Source organism: Lithobates pipiens, unplaced genomic scaffold (assembly GCF_037356315.1).
Source record: "Lithobates pipiens isolate NorthernLeopardFrog02 unplaced genomic scaffold, aLitPip1_a1.2 Scaffold_13, whole genome shotgun sequence".
Classification (NCBI taxonomy): domain Eukaryota; kingdom Metazoa; phylum Chordata; class Amphibia; order Anura; family Ranidae; genus Lithobates; species Lithobates pipiens.
In genome coordinates this window covers 301,800,721-301,821,497 of record NW_027507718.1, presented here as the reverse complement: position 1 = coordinate 301,821,497, position 20,777 = coordinate 301,800,721, and the positions used below count along the sequence as shown (strand labels likewise).

Sequence of the window (20,777 nt, the reverse complement as noted above, 5' to 3'; positions counted from 1 at the left end):
TCAGAAACCAAGCCGTGAACCTCAGCTTCACTAGATCTTGATGGACGAGAGGGCCCAGCTGGAGGAGATCTTTTCTTAGAGGAAGATGCCAGAATGGTTTTCGCTGCATCTGTAATAGGGCTGAGAACCAAGGTCTTTTGGGCCAAAAGGGAGTGATAAGAATTACCCTTGCCTCCTCTCTTGCGATCTTGCTTATAACCCGCGGAATCAACTGAAACGGGGGAAAGGCGTAGCATAGGTGAAAATTCCAGCTGTGTGCCAAGGCATCTACTCCCAACGACTTGTCGTGCCTGTTTAGGGAGAATAAGAGAGGACCCGGGCATTTTCCAGAGTGGCAAAGAGATCTACATCTGGCTGACCCCATCTTTCCCTGATCAGTCTGAAGACCTCTGGATTCAACTGCCATTCTGCCTCTAAGACCTGGTTCCTGCTGAGGAAGTCTGCTTTTTCGTTTAGAGACCCCTTTAGGTGGATCGCTGACAAGGATAGAGTAAACTGCTCTGCTCACACCAGGATACCCTTTGCCAGATCCTGAAGCGCCCTGCCTCTGGTTCCTCCCTGCCTGTTCAAGTATGCCACGACGGTGGCATTGTCTGATAGGACTTGGATATGTTCCTTCTGAATAACACCTGAGAAGGCCAACATCGCCCCTCTCCACTGCTTTCACTTCCCTCCAATTTGAGGACCTCCCTGCCTCTTCCGCAGACCATGAGCCCTGAACCCACTGCCCATGTGAGCCCCTCAACCCCAGGAACTGGTGTCGGTTGTCAGCCGCACCTGGACCGGGAAGGACCACAACAGGCCATCTGAAAGCACCTCTCGGTTTCTCCACCACCAAAGACCTCTCTTTACTGAGGTGGGGATCCTCACCAGAACATCCAGCGAATTTTGTTGACGATCCCAAACCTTCAATTAGAAAGCCTGAAGAGGCCTGAAGTGATGCCTCGCCCACTGAACCGCCGGGATGGAAGAAGTCAAAGTTCCCAATGCCGACATAACCTTCCTGATGGACAGGGGCTGATTGGATTGCAGTTTGGATATTAACTGTATCAGCTTCTCCTCTTCCGGCAGGAAAATCTTTTGGTCCAGAGAGCTGATACGAAACCCCAGGAAAGTCACTTGCTGAGCGGGCACCAAATTAGATTTTTGCAGATTTATAATCCACCCTAACTCTCTTAGGTGGATGCAGGCTCTGTCCAGATCTTTCCGCAAACCCTCTTTGGTCTGGGCGAAAAATAACAGATTGTCTAGGTAGGGAATCACCGAGATTCCCTCCAGGCGGAGAGGAGCTAAAGCTTCGGCCATAATCTTGGTGAACACTCTCGGGGATGAAGACAGGCCAAACGGGAGGGCTCTGAACTGGAGGTGAACAACCTTGCTCCCTTCCTTTAGTGCCAGCCTCAAATATCTCTGAGACCCGACCCAAATCGGGACACGGAGATACACATCCTGCAAATCTATGGATGCCATATAGCACCCCTGATTCAGGAGGTTCCTTACGGAGAGATAGAGTCCATGCGAAACCTCTCGTACCGCACAGACTTGTTCAGCCCTTTGAGGTTCAAGATGAGTCGGAACCTTCCCGAAGGCTTTCGGACCAGGAACACATGGGAATGAAATCCCTGACCCAGTTCCCCTGATGGGACCGGCACAATGACCCCCCAAAACATCAGATCCCGAATAAGGGACTTCCTAGCGAAGGCCTTGACTGGATCCCTGGGGACGTTTGTGAACAGGAGCCTTTGAGGAGGGACCTCTGTAAACTATCTCGTAACCATGGGAAATCATCCTCAAAATGAACTGATTCTGAGTGATGGCCACCCCACTGAGGGAGAAACTCTTGGAGCCTCCCTCCCACCCTGACGGATGAGTCATTGTGGCTTGGCGGCGGATGCAGGAGGATTGAGGAGAACTCCCCCTTTACCCTTGGGTTTTTGTACCACCCAAGGCTTCCTCCTGGTTTGTGTCCTATCCTCCGCCTGTCCCTTGGGGCTCCGAAAAAACCGCCTGCGCTGGCTTTTTCTTCACTGATTTTTTTCTATCTGCCGTTTGGTCCAGAATAGATTCCAATTCTGAGCCGTACAACAAATCCCCCATGAAAGGAATGCTGCATAGCCTATTTTTTGAGGCCGCATCCCCTGGCCAGGTTTTCAGCCACAAGGCCCTTCTAACAGTTAGTCAGGGCGGCTGACCTGGCTGTCATGCGGACAAACTCAGCCGAAGCATCTGCAATATATGCAATTGCTGCTGAAAGAGTAGCAAAGGAATCCAAAATCTCCCGTTTAGGGGAATCCGCCAAAATATGAGATTTCACCCAATGATCTAGATTTCTTGCCACATAGGTTGTCGCCATGGCCGGTTTTAAATTCATCATTACCGACTGCCAGGATCTTTTTAGAAGGAGATCCATCTTTTTATCCATGGGATCTTTTAATGTGACCATGTCTTCAAAGGCTAAGTCTGTCGATTTCGAGACCTGAGAGAAGGCAGAGTAACTTTGGGACCTTGTTCCAAACCAGGTCTGGGTTGTCTTCAAAAGGAAACCTTCTGTGTGCTCTGGAGAAAAAAGGTTTCTTCTCGGGCTCCAACCATTCTCTTGATCATGTCAGACACCAGGGAATGCACCGGGAAGGTGCGAGATCTGGAATCCCCTAAGCCCAGCATACATGCAATCATTTAGGGAGAGCTCTTTCTTCTCTTCCTCAATACCTAAAGTGGCATATATCACTTTAAGAAGACCTCCCACTTCCAAGGATAATTTGTACTTGGAAGCCGCTTCTGAATCGTCCTCTTCTTGTGAGTCAGACTCTAAGGCCAGCGAGAACGAATCCTGCGAGGTGTCCTGAGACAACCCACCCCCAGTCAGCAACTGAGAACACCCTTGAGGTTCCAAGGAAGACTGCTGGGTTCTAGGCTCTCCCGATGTTCCAGGCTCGTCTGATAGATTAGACCTGAATGCCTGAAAGGTAGCCTTAAGCTTGTCCTTAATGGTTGAAATTAAGTCACCACACAAGGATGGGGATTCCTCCCTAACCAGGCCTGCGGTACAAGACGCACACAGTGATTTGGTCCAGGTTTCACTAAGTTTCTCCTTGCAGACAGGACATCGCCTCTTAACTGGTTGGGCAGCACTTTTTGCAAACAAAGAGACAAGGACAAAAAAAACCCACGCTATTTATTTCTGCAAACAAAATGCAGATATCACCCAGGTGCAACTAAGGAAAAAAACACAACGTTTCCCAGTGCTCTAGCAAGCCGACACCCCTTAATCCTCCACCACTGCAAACACTGAGCAAGGGAGGGAGAGAGGGTGCGAGGGAGGGGAAAAGGGTGATCACTTACCTCCTCCCCCCCAAAGGAGCATAGGATCTGGAATATTCAGAGCACTGCTCCTACCTTCACCTTGCTGGAGCCTTGGCTTGTCCCCTTGTCTGTATCGCTCTCCATCGCTGGCTAACAGACGCGTGGAATACACTGCCGCCGGTCCCAGATCCAAAATCGCCACTGCGAACCGACCGGAACCGGAAATAAGGCGGCAGTTGGCCCTCTTCTCTCCCCCTGCGTTTCAGCGCCAGGAAATGACGCGGCGCACCGCCGGAAGTTCCGCTCCTTTCCCGAAGGACGGGCACACGAGAAAATCCAAACGCTGTGCCTGCCACTCTGACGAAAAAAAAAAAAAAAAGACAGGGGCACAGTACCTCCGGCGTACTGGCTCTCCCCAAGCACTGAAGGGGGGGGGAGAGCCCATGGGACCATCCTCACCGGGAGGCAGATGGGAGGACCAGCCCCTATTGAAAAAACAACCCAGATGAGAACCTACACTCAGGACCACCCGAGATCATGGCTCTCAAAAGGAGGTGTTCCTCCTGGTTGGAGGAAACACAAAAAACTGAGGAGGCTGCGTGAAGGCTTCCCTCAAAAAGCTCTGATGGAGGAGGTGTTTCCTTTGGGACGTGAAGCCATGATCTCTCGGGTGGCTGTCCTGAAAGTAGTTTTGGAAAGGACGTTTTGGGCTTTTGTTCTTCAGCTGGAACTGCGGCTTTTTAATCAAGGTGGAAGGACATCTGAACAGTTTCAAATATTAGTCAGTTAATTTGGCACAAAACATTCAGGCCTCTGGTAAAAAGCTGAAGATGAAGAGGAGTTTCCCTTTTCAGCATGACAACAATCCAAAGCACACCTCTAAAATTAACAAAAGAATGGCTTCACCAGAAAAAGATCAAAGTTTTGGAATGGCCCAACAAGAGCCCATACCTGAATCCAACTGAAAAGCTGTGGAATGACGAGGGCTGTGCACCAGGGATGCCCTAGCAAATTGACAGATTTGGAGTGCTTTTGCAAGGAAGAGTGGGCAAAGATTCCCAAGGCAAGATGTGCCATTCTCAGACTCCTACACCAAGAGACTGAATGCTGCCATATAAAAAAGGTGTTTCAGCAAAGTATTAGTTTTTAAGGTGTTCGTATTTATGCAACCACATTATTGTAAGATTTTTACTTTTTCAAAAGATTTTAGTTTGTTTTTAATTTGATTATCTGTAGAAGCAGCTCAATGTTATCCTATGTGTCCTTGCACATAAGGCTATTTAGAGGCATAATTTAAGCCAGGGGTGCCCAATCTTTTGAAGAGCGAGGGCCACTTTAGCAACTTGGTAACCGGTCGCAAGCCCCAATGAGCGAAGCCGGCAGATGACAGGTCTGTGTCCACTCTGCATATGTAGAGCACACGCTGACACAGCCCGCTCTTCTCTATTGGCCCTCCAGTCCTATGTGCCCAGACAGAAGGGGACTGATCCCCTTCTGTTTTTTTAAGTGGATCAGGTAGGAGATAGGCGGGTGTTGAAGAACACAAGTCTGTTTACATCTACTGCTCTATAGAGGTGAATGGAGGGTGTCCGATTGGGTTCCATGAAAAACAGACAGGCAGAACCAATCGGAACAATTGTGTGAAAGGGGCCTAAGGTTGCTTTCACACTGAAGCACTGTGGTACCTGCGCCTCAACTGACCTCAATTGTGCCTTTTTCCTCGGAATTCCTGCAGGTATCGCTGGCTGCTGCTGTTCCCCAGGTGGGTATGGCTGGCAGCTGCTGCTGGCTGTCCTCCAGGGCAGGTACTGCTGGTGGGTACTGCTGCCAGGGGGTACTGCTGGTGGTATTCCTGCTAACTGCTGTCCCAGATTGCGGGTTCCCGACCCGCCATTCCTGATGTTTCCTGTATCATGCTGATAACGGTCCCAGGTGGCGTACATTTGGTATAACTCTACCTGTGACAGGAATCTGTGCTATACAGGAAGCATCTGCTTCCTCTAGCACCAGCTCAGTTCTTCACACCGATGCTTGGGGATGGCGGGTCGGGAACCCACAATCTGGGCTTGCCGACCCTTCATCCCAGTGCAGAAGGTGGCGAGCCACATAAGAGGGCGCCACATGTGTCCCGTGGGACAGTGGTTGGGCACCCCTATTTTAAGCTCAGCGTTTGGAGGCAGAAAACTCTTCTGGATTGTATTTTTGAGAGAAGTTTTCTGGCAGAAAAAGACACTAGATGTGCCTAAAAGCGAGTACAAAAAAAGCTTTTTTTCTGCCAAAAGAACTGGCTTTATTTAACCACTGCTGCCACAACTGAGGTATCCCTCTTTACAGGAGGTGGTCCTGTGTACGATAACGGTTGTCTCCGTGGCGGGTTCGCCGTCATCGGCGGCGGGAGAGGTGCCACCCCCCTGCGCCTTCCACCACTTACCGGAGCCGTTGGTAGCGGCGGAGGCGATCGGGTCCTGTCGCTGGCCGGGTATGGAGACGAGTGAGGCTAAGATGGCCCCCATTCGTCTCTATACCATAGGAGGGCGGAAGCGACATCAAAACGTTACTTCCACCCATACCTCTTAAAAAGGTATATATTTTTTTCAATGTCATTTTTTTAAAATGACTTTTTTTTTTTTTTTTTTTTTATTGCATTTAAGTCCAAATATGAGATCTGAGGACTTTTTGACCCCAGATCTCATATTTAAGAGGACCTGTCATGCTTTTTTTCTATTACAAGGGATGTTTACATTCCTTGTAATAGGAATAAAAGTGATCCATTATTTTTTTTTTAAGTGTAAAAAATAAATAAAATCAAGTAAAATAAATAAGAAAAAAAATAATTTTTAAAACCCCTCCGTCCCGACGAGCTCACGCACAGAAGCGAACGCATACGTGAGTAGCGCCCGCATATGAAAACGGCGGGCAAACCACACATGTGAGGTATCGCCGCGATCGGTAGAGCAAGAGCAATAATTCTAGCCCTAGACCTCCTCTGTAACGCAAAACATGCAACCTGTAGAATTTTTTAAATGTCGCTTATGGAGATTTTTGAGGGTAAAAGTTTGACGCCATTCCACGAGTGGGCGCAATTTTGAAGCATGACATGTTGGGTATCAATTTACTCGGCGCAACATTATCTTTCACAATATAAAAAAAATTGGGCTAATTTTACTGTTGTCTTATTTTTTTATTCAAAAAAGTGAATTTTTTCCAAAAAAGTGCGCTTGTAAGATCGCTGCGCAAATACGGTGTGAAAAAAAGTATTGCAATAACCGCCATTTTATTCTCTAGGGTGTTAGGAAAAAAACAATATATAATGTTTGGGGGTTCTAAGTAATTTTCTAGCAAAAAAAAAAAAAACAAACGGTTTTAAAACATGTAAACACCAAATCTGAAAAAGAGGCCTGGTCCCTAAGTGGTTAAGCCTAGTGTGCATGGACCCAAGGGTGGAAAAAAGTCTAAAGTGATTCATCTTGGTCTGTTTTTTTTTACATCTCAAAAACATGGAATTTTTACAGGGGTGTATAGACATTTTATATCCACTATGTATTGGAACGTGTATTTGCATGTATTCTGACAAGTTTGTACTTATACTCGAGTATAGGCCGACCCGAATATAAGCCGAGGCCCCCAATTTACCCCCAAAAAAACTGGCAAACTTATTGACTCGTGTATAAGCCGAGGGTGAGACATGCCTGTCCATCCCTGTGTGTGTGTGTCCGTCCATCCCTGTGTGTCCGTCCATCCCTGTGTGTCCGTCCATCCCTGTGTGTCCGTCCATCCCTGTGTGTCCGTCCATCCATCCCTGTGTGTGTGTGTGTCCATCCATCCATCCATCCCTGTGTGTGTGTGTCTCCATCCATCCATCCATCCCTGTGTGTGTGTGTCTCCATCCATCCATCCATCCATCCCTGTGTGTGTGTGTCTCCATCCATCCATCCATCCATCCCTGTGTGTGTCTCCATCCATGTGTGTGTGTGTGTGTGTGTGTGTGTGTGTGTGTGTGTGTGTGTGTGTGTGTGTGTCCAGCCTACCTTTGTCCCGAGCCTCCGTCCCGTGCCTTGCCTCCTTGCCTCCGTCCCGTGCCGTGCCTTGCCTCCTTGCATCCGTCCCGTGTCGTGCCTTGCCTTGCCCCCGTCCCGTCCCGTGCCGTCCCGTGCCCTCTTCGTCGGCGGCCATTGTAAAGTTCAAAAGCTGCGCCGCCGCCTTCGCCTGTGATAGGCGGAACACTGAATTTCCCAGCAGCCTGTGTTCCGCCTATCACAGACGTCGTATCATCCTCGTCCGTAGTACGAGGATGATACGATGTCCGTGATAGGCGGAACACAGGCTGCTGGGAAATTCAGTGTTCCGCCTATCACAGGCGAAGGCGGAGCCGGAGGCGCGGCTTTTGAATAGAATGGCCGCTGTCTGTCTGCTCGACACGCTGATCGAGCGGGCAGACAGCGATGACTCGAGTATAAGCCGAGGGGGGCACTTTCAGCCTCAAAAAAGAGGCTGAAAATCTCGGCTTATACTCGAGTATATACGGTACGTTGGTTTGTGAGTATATCATTTATCACTTCATTTTAACAATAAAAGTTATTTGAGGATAATGCACTCGGGTGGTGTGCCCTTTTTGTTTTATGGAAACACAAGATGTCTGCTATTAATTTACTATATTAAAAAAAGCTCTACTTTACTGCCGCTGTCATATCCTCTGCAATACTTTCTTGCAAATACTGACCTCCACACTTCTCACGTGCGCACTGCGTTTATACCCTCTGCACTCTTCTCCTGCATTTACTGTTGTCATATCCTAGATATGCCTCCCACCACATACTACCCAATGTTCTCCTCTTCACATACAGTGCCTTGCGAAAGTATTCGCCCCCCCCTTGAACTTTTCAACCTTTTGCCACATTTCAGGCTTCAAACATAAAGATATAAATTTTTTATTTTTTGTGAAGAATCACCAACAAGTGGGACACAATTGTGAAGTGGAACGAAATCTATTGGATTTTTGAAACTTTTTTAACTAATAAAAAAAATTAAAAGTGGGGCGTGCAAAATTATTCGGCCCCCTTGCGTTAATACTTTGTAGAGCCCCCTTTTGCTGCGATTACAGCTGCAAGTCGCTTGGGGTATGTCTCTATCAGTTTGGCACATCGAGAGACTGAAATTCTTGCCCATTCTTCCTTGCAAAACAGCTCGAGCTCAGTGAGGTTGGATGGAGAGCGTTTGTGAACAGCAGTTTTCAGCTCTTTCCACAGATTCTCGATTGGATTCAGGTCTGGACTTTGACTTGGCCATTCTAACACCTGGATACGTTTATTTGTGAACCATTCCTTTGTAGATTTTGCTGTATGTTTGGGATCATTGTCTTGTTGGAAGATAAATCTCCAACCCAGTTTCAAGTCTTTTGCAGACTCCAACAGGTTTTCATCCAGAATGGTCCTGTATTTGGTTGCATCCATCTTCCCCTCAATTTTAACCATCTTCCCTGTCCCTGCTGAAGAAAAGCAGGCCCAAACCATGATGCTGCCACCACCATGTTTGACAGTGGGGATGGTGTGTTGAGGGTGATGAGCTGTGTTGCTTTTACACCAAACATATCGTTTTGCATTGTGGGCAAAAAGTTCGATTTTGGTTTCATCTGACCAGAGCACCTTCTTCCACGTTTGGTGTGTCTCCCAGGTGGCTTGTGGCAAACTTTAGACGATGGCTTTCTTCTTGCAACTCTTCCATAAAGGCCAGATTTGTGCAGTGTACGACTGATTGTTGTCCTATAGACAGACTCTCCCACCTCAGCTGTAGTTCTCTGCAGTTCATCCAGAGTGATCATCGGCCTCTTGGCTGCATCTCTGATCAGTCTTCTCCTTGTCTGAGCTGAAAGTTTAGAGGGACGGCCAGGTCTTGTTAGATTTGCAGTGGTCTGATACTCCTTCCATTTCAAAATGATCGCTTGCAGTGCTCCTTGGGATGTTTAAAGCTTGGGAAATCTTTTTGTATCCAAATCCGGCTTTAAACTTCTCCACAACAGTATTACGGACCTGCCTGGTGTGTTCTTTGGTCTTCATGATGCTCTCTGCACTTTCAACAGAACCCTGAGACTATCACAGAGCACAGAGGTGGATTCTATTTATCACCATCAGTCATTTAGGACAACATTGGATCATTCAGAGATCCTCGCTGAACTTCTGGAGTAAGTTTGCTGCACTGAATGTAAAAGGGGCCGAATAATTTTGCACGCCCCACTTTTCAGTTTTTTATTTGCTAAAAAGTTTAAATTATCCAATAGATTTCGTTCCACTTCACAATTGTGTCCCACTTGTTGGTGATTCTTCACAAAAAATAAAAATGTTATATCTATGTTTGAAGCCTGAAATGTGGCAAAAGGTTGAAAAGTTCAAGGGGGCCGAATACTTTCGCAAGGCACTGTATACTGCGTGCTGTCATATCCTACGCACACGCCGCATCCCCCTCTCGTCAAATCAGCCAACTTTTATATCCTCAAATTCCTCTCCTGCACACACAGCCTGCTGTCATACACTCTGCGCTCCTTGCCTCTGCACTCCTTCCCTGAACATACTGGCTGCCATCATACCATCTCACACCCCTCTGCATCAGACACTGTTTACTGAGACACTCTTAGTATTGTTTGTTTAATCCCCAACATTGCGTGTTCTAGCACGCGCACACTTTTGCTAGTTTACTTACAAGCTCAATGATTATTTTCCTTTAAGTACATTTATGATGAAATGGACAAAGCAAAGTTCTACATCATCTTACCCACAATAATGCTGTAAATGTACACTGGTTGTATGAAAATGCTCAACAGTGCTCCTTGAACTCCCAGGACTTCCCATTTTGTAAGCTTATCAGTGGCAGATATACTGCATATGTGATTAGTAATGTCCTGCGGATGGTAATCAACTGGGTAATTTTTGCCTTCCACTGAAATATGAAGACTCAGCTGGTCATTTGCTTCTTGTGCAGAAAGAGAATGAGGGCTAAGATGTCTAGAGAAAAGATGAAAATATACTGAAATAACGTCAATTATAAATGCAGGTAATCATTTTATTTTCAATTATTTTAGTCTGTCTTTATATTAACATCTTGAAGTTCAGTGTACAGTATTATTCAGACTGGAAGCAAGCCTATTAAGCTACATTGCACAGTACACAAGCAGTTGGTTGATCGACGCAGACAGCAGAGGGCTGACCTGATCAGAGCAGCTGCTCGTTCTCTCTTTTTTCATTCTGTATTTAGTGGTATGCAACAAAAAACAATAGCATGACATAACTTCATGTTCACATTTAATTACATCAACAGGCACTGTGTACACAAATGCATTGTGAGATGGTAAAAACTTGATATCCAAAACTTCACATTAATTCATATAAAGCAATTCAAGCTCAAGAGGCTAAATACTGATAATGGAATAATCTGTGGTTTAATTGATAAGGAAACGATGAGTATCATGCACATACTAACAAGATTCATCAAACTACAGGTACACAACAGCAGGAGGGCAGGGCACGATCAATTGTCATATATAAGACACTATGCCTAGGCCTCCTGTGAGGTGCTAAGTGCCCAAAGTCTATAAAGCAATAAATACAAAGAAGTGACAAAGCAGCACTCCAAAAACAAAAAACAGGTGCTTAAAGTGTTTGTTATTCCCAACATTTCATACTCTTGATATGTGCCTGTTGTACGATGTACGAAACCGTATCCTATTCTTTGTAATGCTTCCTTTGTGTGAAATCCCTGGTATTCTTGCCAGCTCCTCTGCTTTCCTATTAAGAAACTGACCACACTAAGCAGGCGAGCACATTGTGTTCAGTTCTTTAGATGTGCTGGGAACTCAGCCTGCTCTCCACCAATGATCAGACTGTCCTAACCCCCCCCCCCCCCCACGAAAACAGCCATTTACTGAGAATGTACATAATGTACAAAGGTAAGCATTATTTGGCCCTCAGCATTCAATCAACTATGAATGTTTAGTATCATAATTCCTCAATACAACAGTTTTTACCACAAATGTACACTTTTCTTCAAAATATTACAATACTGTAAGAAAGTTTGGCGATAATACACTGCTCTGATCCTCCATGCTCATTGGAGTGATGAGCTGTGGAAGGGCAGTCTCAACAGCTCGCTGAGACAGCCATCAATCAAGGCAGCTGGTGGATCCAGGCTTAGGATGATGTACTGCCTCGAATGATGGCAGTGACGTCAGCGGAGAGCGGACTTCACACCGCTCTCTGCTGAAAACAGGTCACAGGAGTGCAAAACAAATGGCACTCCTGTGACCCAGAGGAGAAGCCCAGCCTAAAAAGCTCTGGCTGGACTTCTCCTTTTAATGTTTTTTTTCAGCCTCTACTCTTATATTTTCAACCTGAAGATGCGGTCAACAAGTCTGTTTTTCAAATTCACTTCAAATAGAGCTAATCTGTGCGATACTTGTCTCACTCCAACAGTCCGATGTCCTTTGTCATGCCAGCACCTTGTACCTGGCTTCTTCCTGGTGCAGGGCTGCAGACAATCTCATTGGCATGGGCAGGATGACATCACTCCTGCAGGAGCGCAGTCATCCTAGTACACACACTGCTGTGATAGAATGTAGATTTATCTGCGCTTGCACAGCTCAATACATTCCACAGAAGACAGTGAACCGGCAGGTAGGTTTCTTTTATTTCAGAAGAGACATCACATGTCTCTTCTGCAATAAAGAGCTTACCTGCTCAGTTTTCAAAATTTCTGCTTTAATAATGGCATTTTTTTCTACTCACTGTAAAAAGTACCTTTTCTCTGAGTTCATTAACGGTCACAGTTCTTTATAATTCTTGACTGTAGGGTTTATCACCACTTTCAGGAGTAGGACTAGGCAGAAAAAAAAAAAAAAAAAAGCACAGCACCGCCTGGGGGCGGTCCTTTCAGGTAGTAACCCCCACTCTGCTAACAGAAGCTCGTTTTTTTACAAAGTAAAGCAGAAAAAGGGAGTGCTGGGTGCGATGTCAGTCAATGAAATCACAGAAAGGGATTTTACGGTGTGTAGAAAAAAAAATAGGATTTTTGTACTCACAGTAAAATCCTTTTCTCTATAATTCACAGACTGACACAGCTCCTCTCTTTAGACCATTGGGTTGTTACGCCACCTTTAGGAGAGGACTAGGCATAGCATGTTAACAATAAAAAACTCAGAACTTCTATTTACCCCCAAGGGGCGGTCCCTTAGGTAACAACCCCGTAGCTTGCCTTGCAGATTCAGTACGTCAACAAGCAGTATAACGTAAAGAAAAATAGGAGGGGCGGGGGGGAGTGTCAGTCAGTGAATTACACAGAAAAGGATTTTATGGCGAGTACAAAAAATCCTATTTTCTCTTATATTCACAGACTGACACAGCTCCTCTCTTTAGACCATTGGGATGTCCCCAAGCAGTGTCAAAACGAGGGCATGTGGGAACTAGTATAAAAACTTAACCCCCAAAAAAACGAGTGTGTGGGAATAACTAAACTTTTTTTATTTTATTTTTTATTTTTTTGTGAGTAAAAAAACAGGGTGTTCCTCAACAGAAAACACTACCTTCAAACCGCACCAGAACTGCGGTAACAAATGCATTTCCATAAAAGTACTGCGTTCTTTACCCCAAAAAAACAGGAAAAAAAATGTATGTGCAATTGCAATTATACAGCCGCCTGTAAAACTTAACAGCCAAAACAAGCATCAGCCGATGCACTGACATCTACCTTGTAGAATTTAGTAAAAGTGCAAACAGACGACCGAGTCACGGCTTTACACACTTAACCACTTAAGGACCAGGCTTCTTTTTCAGATTTGGTGTTTACATGTTTAAAACAGTTTTTTTTGCTAGAAAATTACTTAGAACCCCCAAACATTTTATATTGTTTTTTTTCTAACACCCTAGAGAATAAAATGGCGGTCATTGAAATACTTTTTTTTTTCACACCGTATTTTTGGGAAAAAATGCACTTTTTTAAATAAAAAAATAAGACAACAGTAAAATTAGCCCAATTTTTTTTATAGTGTGAAAGATAATGGTACACCGAGTAAATTGATACCCAACATATCACGCTTCAAAATTGCGCCCGCTCGTGGAATGGCATCCAACTTTTAGCCTCCAAAATCTCCATAAGCGACATTTAAAAAATTCTACAGGTTGCATTTTTTGCGTTACAGATGAGGTCTAGGGCTAGAATTATTGCTCTCGCTCTACCGATCGTGGCGATACCTCACATGTGTGGTTTGACCACCGTTTTCATATGCGGGCGCTACTTACGTATGCGCTCGCTTCTGTGCGCAAGCTCGTCGTGGCGGGGTGTTTTTAAAAACCTTGTTTTTCTTATTTATTTTAATTGATTTTATTTATTTTTACACTGTTTTAAAAAAAAATAAAAAAATGGATCACTTTTATTCCTATTACAAGGAATGTAAACATACCTTGTAATAGAAAAAAGCATGACAGGTCCTCTTAAATATGAGATCTGGGGTCAAAAAGTCCTCAGATCTCATATTTGGACTAAAATGCAAAAAAAAAAAAAAATTACATTTAAAAAAAATATACCTTTAAGAGGTATGGGCGGAAGTGACGTTTTGACGTCGCTTCCGCCCTCCTATGGTATAGAGACGAGTGGGGGCCATCTTGGCCTCACTCGTCTCCATACCCAGCTAGCTAAAGGACCCAAACGCCTCCGCCGCTACCGACGGCTCCGGTAAGCGGCGGAAGGTGCGGCCCCTCTCCCGCCGCCGATAGCGGTGATCTCGCGGCGAATCCGCCACGGAGACCACCGTTATCGTACAGCCGACCGGCGCCTGAAGAGATGGATATCTCGGTTGTGGCAGCAGCTGCTGCCGTTACCGAGATATCCCTCTTCAAATATAGGACGTACATCATCGTGCACCGGTCGGTAAGTGGTTAAGTGACAGACGCTTGATGTCAGAAGGCCCAAGACGTTCCGGTTGCCCTTGTGGAGTGGGCCGTGACCAGAAAGGGGGGCACCTGCCCCTTCAAAGCGTAGGACTGTACTACAATCTGTCTGATCCACCTGGAAATGCTGGCCGACGAGACCGCCATGCCTTTTTTTTCGGACCAGCCACTGAAACAAACGGAGTCTGACTTCCGAATGGAGCCATTGCAGACAAATACACCCCCGAAGCCCGAACCACGTCTAGGGCATGAAGAGCCACTTCCTTAGGATGTGTTGGCTTAAGACACAGAGATGGTAACACAATGGCTTCATTGATGTGGAACGCCAAAACCACCTTCGGCAGAAAAGAAGGTTGCAGACGCAAAACCACCTTATCCCTGTGGATAACCAGATAGGGAGACTTGCAAGACAAGGCCGCCATTTCTGAAACGCTCCTGGCCGATGCGATGGCCACTAGAAAGATCACTTTCTTGGAAAGAGTCAACAGGGGAATCTCTCTGATATTTTCAAATGGCGGTATCTGAAGCGCAGATAACACCAGGTTCAGATCCCATGGGGGCAATGGTGAACGCGCTGTAGGAACTACATGTCGGACCCCTTGAACAAAAGTGCTCACTAGAGAGTGAGACGCCAGGGGTCGCTGAAAAGACTGCCAGAGCCAAATTTTGTTCTCTAATTAATCTGGCTTAAAGAGGAAGTAAACCCTAATGGGTTTACTTCCTCTTTTTTTTCCCTGCAAAGGTAAAGCATAATGGACTACTATGCATCGCATAGTAGCTCATTATGTGTCACTTACCTGACACAGGAGCCAGCGAAGTCGCCGCTGATCCCTGTAGTCCGCCGCATCCATCTTGCTGGTGGCGTCTCGCAGCTCCGACCAATGACAGCGGCGAAGCCGCGATGACGTCACTCCCGCGCATGCGCACGGGAGTCGCGTCTCGCAGCTCCGCCGCTGCCATTCGGCGAAGCCGCGATGACGTCACTCCCGCGCATGCGCACGGGAGTCGACAAATTAGGCAAATCCATTCTTGGACTTGCCGCATTTAGTGCGCCTGCGCGCCGCTGTCTATGGCGCATGCGCCGTAGACAGCGGTGCCCATTTTCGGGCAAATATCTCCTAAACCATATAGGTTTAGGAGATATTGCTTGGACCTACAGGTAAGCCTTAATCTAGGCTTACCTGTAGGTCAAAGTGGTTTGAAGGGGTTTACTTCCTCTTTAAAGCCAATTTCTGGTCTACTCCTTGCTGTAGAAACAGCAGGATCCTGGATACAGAAAAGGAGCGTGGACGCCATGCTATCTCCTCACACATGGAGATGTAGGCCTTCCAGGTACGATGGTATATCTTCTGAGAAGAAGATTTCAGTGCTCTCAGCATAGTTAGGATCAGAGTCCGATAGACCTTGGTTCCTTAACACCTGGCTCTCAATAGCCATGCCGTTAAAACCAGTGATAGTAAGGCAGGCTGAAGAATCGGACCTTGAGACAGAAGTTCCTGAAACCCTCCTGGCCAATGTGATGGCCACTAGAAAGACCACCTTCTGTGAAAGGGTCAACAGAGGAATCTCCCTGATATTCTCAAACGGCGGCTTCTGAAGCGCCAACAACACCAGGTTCAAATCTCACGGTGGACGCACCGGAGGGACTACATAGCGCACCCCCTGAACAAAAGTACTCACTAGTGAGCGAGACGCTAGGGGTCACTGAAAAAAAGACAGCCAAAGCTGAAATTTTCCCCTTGATGTTGCTCAACGCCAACCTCTGGTCTACACCTTGCTGAAGAAACAGCAGGATCCTGGATATAGAGAAGGAGCGCGGATGCCACCCTTTCTCCTCACACATGGAGATATAGGCCTTCCAAGTATGATGGTATATCTTCCTGGAAGAAGATTTCCGCGCTCTCAGCATAGTCTGAATCACAGAGTCCGACAGACCCTGGTTTCTCAATACCTGGCTTTGAACAGCCAGGCCGTTAAAACCAGTGATGGTAAAGCAGGGTGAAAGATTGGACCCTGCCACCAGGCGCACTAGGTCTGCGTACCAGGGATGCTGGGGCCAATCTGGGGCAATCAGTATTACTGGGATCCCCTTGGCCTCCACTCTGCGGAGCAGACATGGTAACAGTTTTAGTGGAGGAAAGGCATAGATCAGCTGGTACTGATCCCACGGAGCCACCAGCGCGTCTGACGTGTCTGTCCAAGGAGCTTTTGTCCTGGACATGAATCTCGGCACCTTCCGATTGAGAGGGGTGGCCAGAAGATCCACGTCTGGTGTGCCCCATCGCAGGCACAGTAGCCTGAACATTTCCGGATGCAACGCCCATTCTCCTGAGTCCAGCATCTGGCGACTTAGGTAGTCCGCCTGGCAGCTTTCTACTCCCAGGATGTAAATGGCCGACAAGGCCAATGAATGTCGATCTGCCCACTGAAGGATGTGAGCGACCTCCCGTCCTGCAGCCGAGCTTCTTGTTCCTTCTTCATGGTTGACATATGCCACCGCCGTGGCGTTGTCTGACTGGATCCTGATCAGACGCCCTCAAAGTCTTATCGACTATGTGGAGAGGGCGGATAGGCTGGCGACCGTCATGATCACCATCCACTTCAGAGGTAGGAATGACTTCCCGGACTGAAGTGTCGGGAACCTCAGCCACCAGATCAGGGAATCCCTGACTAACTGGCTCACCTGAATCTGCCGATCCAGGGACAACGGAGATTTGTCCCATTTTGTCAAAATCTCCATCTGGTGTGGAACTGGGCATACGGTACTGCCTCGAAAGAGGCCACCATGAGTCCCAGGACTCGCATGCAGAAGCGTAGCGTCGACCACCTGCGGTTCATTAACAGTTTTGCTGCGGATCTGAGAGTCTGCAGCTTGTCTGAAGGGAGACAAAATTCTTGATTCCATGGAACCTGGCAGTAGGCCTAGGTACTCCAAACACTGAGTCGGTATGATCACCGACTTTTTTAGGTTCAACAGCCACCCAAATTCCTGCAGGGTCTGCACAGTGATTGCCACATCCTCCTCTAACTCAGAACCCCTGGATAACAGAGGAAGGGTATCCAGGGCTGCGTCACAAATGTACTTCAGGCCTTGCAGTAGTTGGTCTGCTAGTTCCACGCAGACAGGAGAAGCCTGTTCTCTCAATTCACGCTTCAACAGTTTTGCCCACTCGGTTAGTATCTGCGACACAAGTGCGGATGCCAGTACTGGTCGCATGGTTGACCCCACAACCGTAAACAAGGAACGAGCCACTGCCTTGGCCTTCCTGTCGGTGGGGTCCTTAAATGCAGGAGTCCCCTTTACCAGGATCGTGGTTACTTTGTTTAACCTGGATACTGGGGGGTCCATGACCGGAGGAGCCAACCATTTTTTGAGAAGGCTCTCCTCAAAGAGGTAACGCACTGCCATGTATTTGGGGACTGAAAAGGTAATTCCTTGTAAATTAACTTATCAAAATAAGTCAGATACGGGAATACCTTAGGTGAACGGGCTGGCTTACGGGACCCAAAAGGGATCGCTACATCAGCAGAGGGATCTGCTGGCTCCTGATTCTTCAGGGTATCACGCACAGCTGTGATTAGTGCTCCAACAAGCACTTTGTTGCGCACAGACCCTGACAGGGACTCATCCTCGCTGTCCGATCGTTCCTGGTCAGCGTCATCCGAAACGACAGAGCAGGGGTCACCAGCCTCAGCAGAGCTCTCCCTGGCAGGGGCCGTTTTTTACCATCTTTGCGCCCACGCGCTGCCTCCATCTTGGCAATGAATAAATTGAGGACCGCCGACAAAGCGTCCAGAGGCACTGCACCATCTGCAGGCGAAACGGTTGCTATTGCCTGGATATCGGGGGAAGAACCACCAGTTTCTGAAGCCATGCTGACCCTACTCTGTCTGCCACCTGATGGGGACTTAGTACAGTGATGGTCCCACCCTCCTAAGTGCTGCGGGCTGAGGGGCTTTCCCGCAGGACTCACCACCCTGACTGGTTCTGCGCTGTCCAGATAGTAGTGCCTGTGCCCTGTGTCAGCTCCCAGGTGCATAGGAGATCACACTGCGCTGTCCAGAGCTGCTGCAAATAGTGCTGAAACTGATCAAAAACTTGTTCAGGCTTCAAGAAAATGGCCGCCGAGCATTCAGTATAAAGGACATAATCACAGGGAAAACGGCTGCCGAACTACAGGGAAGCACGCTGCTTCTTGCCCCACCAAAGATGGCCACCGAACAATGTATACCATGAGGCACAGTGAAGCAAACAGGCAGAGAAAATGGCGGTGAACAGTGCTACAGCAATCCATAGGCACAGCCTCCAGACACCTCCAGGGAGAGACCCACACATCCAGGGCACAGCCAGCCAGCGCAGCCCCCCCAGGTGAGAGCCCCTGTATATGACACACACACCGCTCAATAGCCCATGCGGCATCCCCCACAGGGGGGGGAAGGAAGATAGGGAAGGGGAAGAGAAGAGAGGGAGGTGAGGGACCCCCAGGGAATGCCCAGCTGTTCAGCCCCACCGAAGCAGGAAGAGCTGTACTTACCAGTTTTGAAGAGCTAGGAGACATTCCATCACAGACCCACTCGCCAATCAGTTCGGGGTGGCTGCTGGCCCGGCACACTGACACAGACATCAGTAGCCCAGTCATGTGTGTGCCCCGGAGCATTAACGCTCACCGACCACCTCTGGATCTGAGGCATGTCATGGCCGACCCAGCGCAGAGCTCTGGTCTGCACACGCTTGCTGGCCATGCTGGGGAGACTACAAGGATAAGAGTATCCAACCTGTCACCCAGCCGGCTGCTGATAGCAGATCACAGGATCTTTAATCTTGCGCAAAAAGCAAAGCTCCTGCAGAAAAAACATGGACTGATGGGCCTGCAGGGTTCCTTCTCCTTCACTAGGCAAAAAAAAAAAAAAAAAAAAAACTGAAGCTGCAAGGCAGGCTGAGGGGTTGTTACCTAAGGAACCGCCCCTTGGGCGGAACTGGAAGTTCTGAGTTTTTTTATTACATGTTAACATGTTATGCCTAGCCCTCTCCTAAAGGTGGCTTAACAACCCAATGGTCTAAAGAGAGGCGCTGTGTCAGTCGGTGAATATAAGAGAAATACAGTTTTCTCTTTCGTTCATTGATGGACACAGCTCTTCACATTCTTGACTGTAGGGACGTCCCAAAGCAGTGCCACGATGAGGGATGGGAACACAGAATAAAAGAAAAGAAAAATAACTCCACCCAAAAGAACCCTCCGTAAGCGGAACCAGGAACTTTGTGGTCGAAACAGGCGTCCGAAGATGCCAGAACATCAACCTTGTAAAACTTAGTAAGAGCGCGCACAGACGACCAGATAACCGATATACAAACTTGAGAAACGGATGCTTGGTGCCAGAAGGCCCAGGAAGCACTAATTGCCCTGGTAGAGTCCGCTGTGATGGGAAAGGGAGGCACCTGATCCCTAATGGCATAAGCCTGGACAACAGTTTGACTGATCCAATGAGAAATGGTGTCCGAAGAGGCCACCAGACCCTTCCACAGACCATTCACAAATCACAAACAGTGAATTAGATCTCCGAAAGGTACACGTGGAGTGACCAAACCACATTCAACTAATGCAGGGCGAACTCCGTAGGGTGAGGCGGCTGAGGGCACAAGGAAGGGAGGACAATGTCCTCATTCAGGTGAAAGGCCGATATCACCTTTCAGGAAAAAATAGAAATGCGAGCGAAGAACTGCCTTATTCCTATGGATAACCAAATAGGGAGACTTATAAGAAAAGGCCGCCAGTTCGGAAACTCGAGGAGCGGAAGTAATAGCCACTAGAAAGGCAACCTTCTCAGAGCACGTGAGCAAGGGGAGTTCTCAAATGGTGGCTTCTGAAGTACTTAGAGTACCAGGTTCATGTCCCATTGAGACAGCTGCGAGCCCACAGGGGGAGCAACATGCCAAACCTCTTGAACAAAGGTATGAACCAACTGAGTAGCCAACAGGCCTTGAAAGAAGGTTGTAAAGCATATATTTGACCCTTAATAGTACTCAAAGCCATGTAGGAACACTAAGATTCTAGATATACTGTAGGAGTGTGGATGCCAACCCACAGCTTTGAACAAAACGTAAGCCTTCCAGGTGTGATGATAAATCCTCCTGGAAGTTGATTTATGCGCCTTCAACATTGTCGGGATCACAGAAACCAACAACCCCCAGTCTCTCAGCACCTAGCTTTCAAAAGACGAGCCAAAGCCAGAGACGGTAAAGCAGGGTGGAACATCGGTCCCTGAGACAAAAAAGTACTCGTGCCCACAGGGTATCCGTGACCATCCCCGTTCCACGCAGGCATACCAGAGGTGCCAAGGCCATCCGGAACGATTAGAATAACCGGTATCCCTTTGGCCTCTACTCTGCACACTAGTCAATGAAGAGGCTTGAGGGGGGAAAGTTATAAATGAGCCGATAATGACTCCCCGGCGCCACCAGAGCGTCTGACGCATCTGGCAAGGGATCCCTCGCTCTGGCCACAAATCTCTGCAACTTCTGAGAAGTCAGAAGATCCATGTACGGGG

General features: G+C 47.5%; 1 protein-coding gene across 1 annotated transcript in view; it reads right to left on the bottom strand.

The window, feature by feature from the left end:
• Nucleotides 1-20,777, bottom strand: part of ADAD1 (adenosine deaminase domain containing 1) — a 265,111-nt gene that overhangs the window by 44,803 nt on the left and 199,531 nt on the right. Inside the window, exon 9 of the mRNA XM_077476863.1 lies at nt 10,069-10,298. Coding sequence (XP_077332989.1) covers nt 10,069-10,298 — 230 coding nt within the window. The remainder of the gene's footprint in view (nt 1-10,068; nt 10,299-20,777) is intronic.